Raw genomic sequence first — 11,838 nt, forward strand, 5'->3', positions numbered from 1 at the left:
CCCCTCCGTCCGCGCTGAGCAGTGATGCAGCAGCCAGGGAAGCACAGCCCGGACAGAGACCCCACGTAACCCTGGAACAATGAACTCCTGTCCTGCCAGGGCCGGGTGAGCAGCTCCGTTCCTCCAGCCAGGAAGGAACCAACTCCCTTTCCAAATACTGCTCTTGCAAAGGCAACTCATCCTCTTCGGAGGGAGGGACAGGAATAGAAAGAGCTGAACACCACACCCTCCAAAGGGCTCTCTGTATCCTTATGACTTGCAGTGTTCCTTGTGGGGCAAGGACCGGTCCTACTGCTTGTTTCCACATGGCACCGCACACGTGGGAGCGGCACCAACCGCCCCGTTTACCACTCACAGGTGAGGAGACACTTCATAGAAGCTGACACCACGGTACCGCTCCATGTTCTGTTTGCTGTAGATTTCCAGTTCCTTGTATGGATTAACAGACACCAGAACCGAGCCGATGTATGTCTGAAAGAGAGAACACGCAGCAGAGCGGTTACAGAAGCTCCGGCAGCGCTCGCTGAGAGCCCAGCCGGCTCTGAGGGCCGTACAGGCCGACCAGGGCTGCCTGCAGCGGTGCAGGGGGGTTGCCGAGGGCTCCCAGCGAGGCCTAAGGCTTCTTCAAGCGACCCCTTAGCGCAGGGAGAATGACTTTGCAGGATTTAGGCTAGACATGTTATCCTGGCTGAAAACTCAGCACCGACAAGCAGTTTTAACAAGCAAGAATGCTGGATCATTTCTGAGGGACCCTTTGGGGGCACACCTGGCGTTGCTGGAAGCCCAGCACAGAGCAAATTTGTGCAATGGAAGAACGTGGCCTGAGTTGGATTGTCGGTGCTGGCCAGCCCTGTGGATGCCAGCAGACCCCAACGGGATGCTGCACGAGCCCCTGCTGCTGTTAACACCACGGATACTCTGCATCCCAGAGCAGTTCTGCCACAAGCAACCACGGTCTGTTAAAGCTGACGCCGCCACCACCTCCAAATCCACCTGCAGAGGAAAGCTGTGGTCTCTCCTCTGCAGCAAACACCCAAATGCAGGCCAAGGGATGAACACCGGCTCCTGTCGCTCTGCTACTCACATAGATCAGGTTCTCCTTGAAGCGCTTACGCAGGTTTTCAATAAAGGCGGCTTCGCTGGTGAAGTTCTCAAGCAGGACAAAATCCTGCACCCCGACGCGGTCGCGGGCGGTCAGAGCGCTCTCCATGGTCAGCCGAAGGCCGTTCGCCCCCGCACCCTGCAACCAAGAGCAAAGGAAGGTTGGGGTATCTGGGGGTTCGTACGCAGCTCGCTGAGGCCACAGTGATTAACCACAGTTGCCCACGGACAACCTGTATCAGGAGGGGGTATCAGCCACCCCGCTACTGCCCAAAGCGCTGGTTGGCGTGTGCTCACACCGTGTCACCCGGTTCATACCACCTGCTTGTCCATCAGCTGCTCGGGTGGAAGTCAAGCCAGCACTAGGGAAAAGCTATCACTAGGTTTCCAATCACTGCCAATCCATCAATCAGACACGCGTTTCGTAAAGAGAATAAAACTCGTATTTCCTTTCCCAGGCAGCCTTCGGCGGGAGCGGGACTGAAATGTGCTCTCCTCTCTCCCAACGGGAAGTCGTTTCGAGGTAAGGAATCTTTCGTGACTCATGATGATTCATGTCATGAGCAAACAGCGTCACGTTGCTGACCGATTTAAAAGCTTTAGCAAGACACCCAATGGGAAAACTCGTAACTAACGAGAAACGGGCATTTCCGCACCCCACGCCACCGAATTGACTGCGACACCAACACCTGCCCCGTGCATCGGCAACTTCTGTTCCCTGACCCCTTTTAAACGTGACATTTTCAGTGGGACGTGGCTCAGACACAACCTTCCTTGGAAAACACAGCCCTGCTGACTTCTCACTTCACCCAACCTCACGGACGAGCAGGAGGGGAAGTGTGCATCGAGTGACTCAGCCGCGGCTCGCGGGGAAAACGTCTGCTGAAGGCAGTCGGACCCGACGGACAGAAGACGTACGAGGCGACGGAGCCGAGAGACACTATGGGAATCAGGGATGGGACATAGGACGGATTAAACCGTTTGCCTCACACCTGTCTGCGTTTCCTTGTTGTATCCTTAAATCCTTCTCACTCTGCAAACTCCTCACGGCAAGCGCCCTTCCCCTGAAGCATTGTAACGGAGGGCAGGGAGTGACAGGACAAGGGGTAACGGGGTTAAACGGACAGAGGGAGATTGGGATGGGACATCAGGAAGGAATTCTTCCCGGAGAGGGTGGGGAGCACTGGAACAGGTTGCCCAGAGAAGCTGTGGATGCCCCATCCCTGGAAGTGTCCAAGGCCAGGCTGGATGAGGCTTGGAGCAACCTGGGCTGGTGGAAGGTGTCCCTGCATGAAACCATCAGCTTTCAGGAAGAAAAATTAGTTCCTATAACTGGCTACTGGGAACTGGCAAATCCCGGCCTACTCCGATGGCTCAGATACCACAGAGAAATGTCATTTTAATGCCTTTGTGGTTTTTTTTTTTTTTTTCCAAACCAGGCTCCTGGTCTGGGAGGTGTGATCTCTGAGCTTTGAAATACTCAGTTTGGGAGGAATTCTGTAGATCATTTCATAAGTAATCTTCCTAAAATGCCAAAGGCTTTCCAAGCCAATTCCTCCACACCTTCAGCCTTGTTGGCTTCTACTCTCTTTGCCAAGATGAAGGGGAAAGGGGTAAGCCCTGGAGAAGAAAGGTGGTGAGATAAAGGACAACACTGGTGAAGGAAACGGAGATAAATCACACACAAGTAAGCTCTGCCTAGGAATTAGAACACTTCTATCAGAGCAGCGCAGTCCCAGAGCAGGTTTTGGACGAGGTAATGGGAACAAAGGCAAAACCAAAAGAAAATAACCAGTTTTCAAGTGGGTAAGTTTATGAATACAGCTTTAAAACACAGCCGCCTCAAAAAATGACTAAGGAGAAACTTCCGCCCTCGCACAGTTAATCCAAGTTTATATAATCCTGAAGACTTTCACTTGGCAGTTTCAGCAGCTCTTTCATCAGCCACTCCCGCTCGCTCAGGGCAAGCCGATCCCAGCTCTACACGTCCAGCCCAAGGGAGACGCCGTTGATCCTACCTACAACACTTGGGCCGCCTCCTCCGGGACAGGCATCAGGGCTACGGACCCTCCGGCCTCCTCCACGCTTCTTTCTCCTCCCTTGACTCCAGCTTCTCCCCGTGAGAACAAAATAACTACCTGGAATTTTCAGTCAGTTTTAAAAAAACACACCTAAATGCAACTTTGCAGCAGGAAGCCAGGTTATCTAGTTGATGTAACGCAGCCAGATCCTCCGGGACGTAAACTTTAATCAGCCTTGTGCCTCCCAAGCCCAATGCAAATACAAACGTCAGCCATAAACCACAGCTGAGCAACAGGCGCTTCCCTGTGCCAGCATGTGCTCGTCCGCTCTACTGCTACGTCCAAGTCTAGCACCGACTTAAAAATGTCAGCCTTAACTATCTGACTGCCAACAGCTTCAACGGATGCAAGGTAAAAGGAGGTGACAAATAAATCCTTTCTGCTAAAGGGAAATACAGCAGTAATGCAGAAGGAAGAAAGCGGGGAAAAAAGACACTAATTAGGAAAAAATAACCATAATGATGACCATATGTTCCTACGGAATGATGAGCGTGACACTAAGGCACCGAATACATTAAAATAACTAAACTGTTAGCTTCTTCATGTTAGCAGGCAGACATGAAATCTGGTGGCTGTGAATTAATGCCAGAAAGCCCCGTCTGGGGGTTAAACGCGTTACAGCGCAGCTAATGAACCATTACAGCAGCTTGCCCACTGCCAGGGCCAGCTCCCTTCGCGTCTCTGCGGCGGATAGATTTATCCCTGCCGGAACGCCTCCGGCTGACGTACGGCTCCTTTACAACAGCCTCTGCCCCGTGCTACGCAAGGGATCAGCTGGGACACTCAACGCCCTGCTGCAGGGAGTAGGTATTCCGGGTAATTGGGAGGATATGGGCCGTGAGGGTCCGATCGGACCCTGCCGTGTGACAACCTGTTTTCCTTGGAGCTGCCAAGAGAGCGCAGCTTTAACCCATTTTCCCACACTGCTTCCACACATCGTCACTCTCAACGGCCAACAGATACGGCGACACAAGGCTGGGAACCGCCGGGAAGATGGGAGCAGCATTTCGTCAGCCTGGCCAGTTCCCGACAGTTTTAAGTGCTCGTGAAACTACCACCTAAGCGGCGGGTTAGGTCCAGCCTAAGGGCTCACCACCACCGAACCGGAACTCATCCCCTCCTGCGGACTTTGCCTCCCTGGCACGTGTTAACGCAAGCAACTACCTGCGCCTGAGCCAAACCAACGCAACTCGCTAAGCCAGCGAAACAAGGAGCCGGCATTTTCCTGGCGAGGCTGAAGGAGAGCGTCAGGCCCAGGGCACGGAAGGGGAGCAGAGATGCCCTTTTGACAGTAACGGGTGGTGAGGTTCACTCAGCCGTGTGCAACTTCACCCTGCCTAGAGGAACCGAAAGGAGGACCGGGATCCCAACCTTTGCGGGATAGACCATGCTAAGGCCACACCCAGCCCAGGCTGCAAACAGGGAATTACAAAAATCTGAGCAATCCCCACCGGAGCTTGGTGCCTGGGGGCTCAGGGGTGCCTGGGCCTTCTCCCCAAGTGCCCTTTGGTCTCATACTGAATCACCCTCCTAATGGTCACTCCTGCTTGAGGAAGCACACGCTGACTTTGGCCACGGCGTTTCCAAACCCACCCCAACGCGCTGCTCCAAGGGACTCATTCCCACACTATTTTAACCCGCTCCTCGCTTTTAATGCCTTCTCCAGAGCCGTCAGCACAACAGTGGCTCGCAGCCAGGAAAGGAAAGGCTGTCACTCCTGAACGGCCGGGACCAAGCCAGTGCAATCACCAGAGCGGGACCACTTCCTCACGACTCCTTCTTCCGTGCGATTAGATTTTGGGAGAGACTTTCAGCTGGTGCGAACTGGCGCTGCTAGATGCAGCCTGCAGAGCCAGGTTTATGTTGGCTGGGGTTCCAGCCTGTCTTTGTACTCACAGAGAGTCAACAAGACCAGAAAATACCCTTCACAACAACTCCCGGGAGTACACCGGCGCTCGACTATACCCGAGAGTTTCCTAAAGTGAACCAGTCTGACACGTCATCATGAAAGTGTAAACAAACATTTCTCTTTTAAACGATGCTAAATGCCAAAGTATGATACAGACCTTCCTCTGCTTAGGACTTGGAGATCTAATACACCTCAGAAATGAAACCCCAGACCTTTTGCTCTGCACAACAAAATCCAAAGTCCCTGAGTCACTCAGTCTGAGCACATTTGGGAAATTGTCCTTCGTGAGGGAAGACAGAGGGCAACTCCGCCAGGAGCAGAGATCAGGGGTGATGTGAACCAGGCAAGAAACTTCCCCCCCAGCTTTGCCCATCGGCTGGTCAGAGGCTGTGCAACCCCCCCATACCCCAGCGTGTGTGTAGGGAGGAGTCTTTTACACCAAAATTTCCCAGCCCTGATTTTCCCAGCGGGATACGGGAGTGGTCAGTGCTGGCACAGCTACCCCAGACACACAAGTGCTGCTGATGCCTGAGAGAACAGGCAGCTCTGGCAGCTCAGGCAACTCGCTCCATCCTGGAGCATCCCTGAGTGATGCACGTGAAAGCAGCCGGAGCTCTCGGGGTGAGAGGGAAGCTTTATCATCGGCTAATTTAGAAAGAGAAGTCACACAACATAAACCAGACTGCTAGTTCTACATCTAAAATGCCTGGTTCTGTGGGACGATGCCTTGTCACAGACCGGCTGGTGCCCGTTCCGCAGGCCCGGAGACTGGCACGACGACCGCGGGAAGCGGGTGCTGTATGGGAAGGGGCAGGACTCTTCATCTCAGTATCAAGTGAAAGGTGATTGATCTGTGGGTTCCAGAAATAGTTACGAAGCCGGGAACGGAAGAACAGGCAAGAACCGAATGCGAGTGGGAAGGGAAATCCAGATTAGATTCTGGAAGACAATAAGTCTGAACCGAGAACGAACCTCGGGTGGGGAGTGGCAGTTGACACACATTTGTCTCCTGGACAGTATGACATTCTTCAGCTGTGCCAAAGCTGCAGGAAGGAAAAAACATTCCTCTGCTTTCTACTCCCACTCTACAGCCTGAGACAGGGTTTGGACACGGCATGGGCTAGATAAAAATCAATCACTTTATCCAGGGCTTCGGTTCCTGGGCTACACGATGGGATAGCCCCTCCTTCCTTTTACATGGAGAAAGCAATAATGACAACCACTGAGGTGGGCCTGGATCAAGGGACCCTGCCAGAGCAAAGCACAGCCTCCTGGGATCCTCCTCCCTCCTGCCACATGGAAAATCAGCTGGACACAGAGCTCTGCCAGTCACCGGCGGGGTTGGAAAGAGGGTTCTCCGGGGGGCAGCTCCGGGTCACGTGAAAATCCTCTGCAACCAGGCACATGGAATTACCTTCCCCTCCTGAAGCCACCTCAGCTCAGTCAACAACTTATATGACACAAATCTCATCTATTCGGCTTGTTTAGCTAAAAAATGAAATAACATAATGTTTGGGTTTGCTTTTAACTATGGAAGCCCAGCGAGAGGGTGGTAAGCTGTTCTGGATGGACAGAACTGTTGGATGGAATGGGATCAAAACCAGGTAACAACTCCTGACAACACTCACTGGGGCTGAAGGGAACAACTTCAAAAGAGTCATCACGTCAGAGGCTGCCACTCAAGGCCCATTTATAGCAGAATCACTTTTTATTCCTCTTTTGGAGCAATACATCCCCAACACAGGAATGTCTGGAGTCAGGGAGCACTTGCCCATGCTCAGAACCTGGTTCTCCCTCTCTGAGACTTCCCCCCTGCCCCAGATCCTAAACCAGATGTTGGAAGGGTGTAACTACAGAATACACTAATTAAAAAACCATATTTATTACAGAGAAATGCTACTTCCTTTTCTAACTCTTGAACACGATCTATTTTGAAGTCTTCCATATACTAAGCAGGGCCAAACCAGGACATGCTAACACAAAGTAATGGGAAGCACAGGGGAAACAAGCTTATCCTGCTCTCACAGAAATTTGTTACATCCCCACAAGCAAACTGCCCAGAAGTTAAAAGTTCTCCGAGCTACAGAACCCTGAAACGCCAAGGGGAAACGTGAGCGACGCATCACACCGTGTGCACGAATGACCACGCGCACGCAGGTCACGGGGAGTTCCAGCTGAGAAAGCAAAAATCTAATCTTTCCACAAACAGCAACGCAGCGTGCGGACACTGCTGCAGTTAATTATGACTTTTAATATATTTCAACACTGACATCTGACATTTGCAATATCCAGAATAGTAAGAATCCATCTAAGGAGCTCAAGTGTAAATCAGAAATGCAAATTATGATGGACCAGCAAGCCGTGGAGATTTGCATGGCAAAAGGGTTCATTTGTTCAATGTTTAGAACATAATTATATTTTCTACACTTTTCGGGGGAGGGAGAGGGGAGTAAGTTAGGGAAAAGAGAAGCAGTTAGTGGTGAAAAGAAAAAGGTAGTTATAAGAACTGACTTGATGGAGAAGAAAAATGTTCACCCCTAAGAGGGGATGCTGATATTTCAATCAACAAGCTAAATATAAAACAGCAGTAAGAAAAATGAACTAGGCGAACCAGAAAGATCACCAAGGCTGGAAAAGTAAATACGCTGAATTTCTATATTTAGGGAGCTGACATTTTTGCCCCTGAGCAGACGACACAAGCTGTTGCTGGCTACTGTTGTTGCTGACGGTGTGCACAGCAGCACTACCTGCGACCCCGCCAGCGCATCCCACAGCCGCCTCAGAGGACAGACGACACAGAAAGCAAGAACTCGGACCACTGCCCTTCCACGTAAGTGTTGTGATGGAATTCCAGGTCAGACCGAGCAGGATTGGGGAGCAGAAACGCAAACACTGCTCCACCGGCCTCCCGGCCTGCAGCCATGGGGAGCCCCACATCCCTACTCACTGCTCGTGGGTACCACGTTCCCCTAACGCACGCATCCCTTCGCCTCTCTCACTGCGGATACCGCAGGTCTCGCACTCCTGCAGCACTCTGCCCTTCCCCACGAGTGCTCCCACCTTCTCCGCTGGATTCCACACGTCCCACACAACCATTATGTCTCTCAAGGCTAGTAAAGCTTTCCGACCAGAACAAGTACTCCAGCGCATTCCCAGGCCACGCGCAGGGCACTTCCACACCCACACGTTCTCCCGGAGAACATCAGCACTGCTGCAGAGAGCACCGCTGGGTCTCACCCTCTCAAGTACCACACGTAGACCTCCCCCTGCGCCCACTGCTGCCCCCAGCTTCGCAGGCCCTGCCGCCGCCGTGCCAACCAGAATCCAAGCACTGTCATCTCCACCTTCCCATGTGCTGCAGGGAGGGACTAGGCAGGACCTCCAGAGGCTCTGCGCTTCCCTCCATCACGAGGATCCTTGCGCAGTGGTCAACTGTTTGGGAACAGAGGCAAGGATCTCCAGGTGGTGCAGGTAATGGGACACTCCAGCCCCACGCTAACTTCTGCAACACTCAGAATTGGTTAAACCCGCAGACGTGACATTTGCAATCCCTCCCTTCCTAAATTAGGTGAGTCTACCAATTAAAGCCTTGAACATTGTTACCCAGCCAAAACCCCACAGACCCTTTTTTATAACGTTCCCTTCATTCTTGACCTCAACACCTCCAGCACCGGTGAGTCCCGTGCCCCAGTTACGCGCTGTACGAGAATAACCATCGCACCTCTGGCAACCTTCAACGTAACTGAATGCCCCTCCGTCGCCGCGCAGAGAACGGGCGCTCCCGACCTGCCTCCCATGTGGCACTACTGCTCGTGTATTCTTTTCCCTCCTCTCTTACTCATCTCTTTTTCCAGGTAACAATCCCGGTCTCCTCAACCTTTTGCCAACTCGTTTCCCTAGCTGGGGCGGCTGTCCTGCAGTGCCCTACACAGATCCAGCCTTCCTGGCTGCTGCGAAAACACGGACAAAGTTTTAAGTAAACACACCCTGAAGGAGCCGAGTGGCAGCCAGTCCTTTGGCAGGGATTTCCCGCCGTTCCCCCGTTTCCCGCCGTTCCCCAGGGTGGGAGTTAAAGCCCCTTGTCCCGGGAAGGTGACAAGCGGAGCCCAGCACCAGTGCGAGACCTCCGCACCCTCATGCCCCCTCCAAGGAAAAGCTCCACCCTTTCTTCTCCCCTAAGGCAGCGCTCAGCTTTCCCCCTCTCTTCCCACTTTCTCAACTCCCACCTTGGCTTCCTCCTCCAAACATGTATCTCCTGGGGTTGTTTTCCTATTTCAACCCCTCTCACACAACTTCCCAGCCACGGGGTCGTTCACACAGCAGGCTGAAGCATTTCCCTTTCCCGACGAAGCCTTTTTCCCTTCTTCCCAGCCCGGAGACCCGTCTGAGAGCTGGACGCCCACCAGAACAGTTCAATAAAGCTTACCGCGCCTCTGAACTTCATGTTGCCTCCCGCCAGCTCCCGCAGCACACGCAGGGACTCCGGTCACGCTGCTGCGAAAAGCAGGAACCCGAGGACACGTTCTCTCTCCTGTCAGTTGCCTTTTTTCCTCTCTCATGACATTTTCGGTGCAGGCAGAACTCCCTCCCTCCCGCCAGCTCCTACTGGAGCATCCTGGAGAGGGCGTTTTAGGAGGAGAAGGAGAGGAACTCTCCTCCCCTCCCAGAGAGACGAGCAAGAGAGGGAGGTCAGGAGAAGTCAGCTGTTCCCTGTCCCCTGCCTTCCCCAACGACAGGGAAAAACGGAGAGAGAAGTAATCACAGCGCTGGAAAAGCCGGCGCAGAGCCCGACACACAAACCACAGCAAACGGGCAGGAAGCGAGACGCTCCAGGACGGCGATTTTGGCAGTGGGACAGCAGCAGTGCCAGCAGGGTCCCCAAACCCACCCCCGACCACAGCAAATCCCTGGGCTTGCCGTTACGCTTGTTGTCGCTCTGGCAGCAAATCGAGGGGCCGCAAAGAGCCTGGGGTAGGGCAGCTGCAACTGCAAGGACTTTGCATGCTGGCTCACACCCCCCCGAGGGTCCCCGAGGTGCTCCCCAAACACACCACCCCTCCTCGCAGGACGCAGCCAGGCCGCCGTTACCCCCACCCCGGCCCGTTCCGCTGCCTCTGGGGCCGTCGGGGTCTCACACAGAACAAATGAACGGCCACAGCTACAGCAAGAGTGTGAGAAACTGCCCCCGCTACGGGCATTCTGGCAAACCCCGGAATGCATATGCAGCCTTTGCTAGCGCCGGGCGGGAAGTGAAAGGACGCGGGGCAATGGAAGCAAGCTGGAAGAAGGGAAATTCCAATCAGATATTGGGAAATTGCTTTTGCACAACGAGCGCCGTCAAATACTGAAACAAGGGCCTATGACTTGCGAAACCCCATTCTTGTTGATATTTAAGACTCAACCAATGCCTGAGCAACCGGATCAGAACTGGCCCTGTGTGGAACTGGACCAGAGCTCTCCACAGATCCCTTCCAACCGAAAATTATTCCATAATTCTCTTAACTATTTTACCCCTCAATGGTCTAAGCTACGTGTCATCCTAAAACGAATTACAGGTACAGCAAATGAAGCGAAAGATCTGCTCCAGCCAGCACACCGCCCTGGCCCAGGGCCCAGCCAAAGGGTTCCACCCCCCAGGTATCTCAGGTGAGGAGCTATGAGCTCCCGGAGCTGCTGTCCAGCAGCAGCACAGGGGGCCGGAGAGCCCCCCCGGAGAGGAGTTCTGCCCTGAGCCAGGAGACTCTCCGTTTCCAAGCATCAGCAACTAAACCAAGTTAGTCAGCCGCCTGACCTGACGCGTGGCAGCTATCGAGGAAGGGTGGTGTCCGTCAGCACGTCCCCCAACAGGGATAATCCCAATCCACAGAGCACTGTGCCACCCCGTTCTCCCTTACACCACCCTAAGGAACAAGCTGTGCTTGGCCGAGGCACATGGCTACAAACTGGGCGCAGGTTTATCCGTGGGGTACCAGGCCCCCCACACACGGCAAAGCACCTGACCCCCACCCTAGGGGGGTCTCAGGCTCAGCCTAATGCTCCAGAGGTCACTTGTTCTCAATGCAGGCGGCCACATCTGCACTGAGCAAACAGTGATCCAGACAACGCCTCATTTTCCAGAGGAACCTTGTCGAACGGGAATAGAAGCTCTGCGTGGTCTTCTGGAAATGGGTACCATCACCAGCTCACTCCACGAGGAGGGGCACCGAGGGGGCAACTGCAACAACGCCCCTTTGGCATCATAAAACCCTTTTGGAGAATATTGCTTATTTCATATTATTTTCCTTCTCCAAGCGGAGAAGGCTTTCCTCATGGTCACAGGATAAAGAATAAAGTAGGAATAAACCACTTCCCTGCCTCCAAAAAGGCTCTCTGGCCCTCAGGTGTATTAGTCTCGGGTCAGACGCGATCGCAGGACCCCAGGCACCATGCAGCACCCCTGAGTAAGCCCTACTCTACGTGTCCGCCCAGGACCCACACTGCAAGTGTCTCGGTTGTTGGAATCCATCGGAAGTGGTCCCTCGTGGCAGTCACCCCCTCGACTCTGCAGCACCAACAGGCGGATTCTGTAGGTGCTGAACATGCAGAGCCATGAAACCTAAGCTCAGATGCTGCAGTTTCATGGCTGGCACTACCTGGAGTCAGCTCTGCTCAAAGGTTCGGGTGGGGTTTTTCTTATCAAAACGCATCCTTCTCAGATTTATTACAGAAAGGGTAAAGTCAAGTTCTAAAGTAAATGGATTTAAAGCA

At 53.4% G+C, this 11,838-nt stretch overlaps 1 protein-coding gene across 1 annotated transcript in view; it reads right to left on the reverse strand.

The window, feature by feature from the left end:
- Positions 1 to 9,627, reverse strand: part of MYO1C (myosin IC) — a gene marked incomplete at its 3' end in the record, with an annotated part of 26,506 nt that extends 16,879 nt beyond the window's left edge. The window contains 3 exon segments of the mRNA XM_010155051.1: positions 356 to 471; positions 1,085 to 1,240; positions 9,518 to 9,627. Of these exon segments, the coding sequence (XP_010153353.1) occupies positions 356 to 471; positions 1,085 to 1,240; positions 9,518 to 9,535 (290 nt within the window).
- Positions 9,628 to 11,838: the final 2,211 nt, after the last annotated feature.

The sequence above is a fragment of the Eurypyga helias genome, unplaced genomic scaffold (assembly GCF_000690775.1).
Source record: "Eurypyga helias isolate BGI_N326 unplaced genomic scaffold, ASM69077v1 scaffold35837, whole genome shotgun sequence".
NCBI classification, from domain to species: Eukaryota; Metazoa; Chordata; class Aves; order Eurypygiformes; family Eurypygidae; genus Eurypyga; species Eurypyga helias.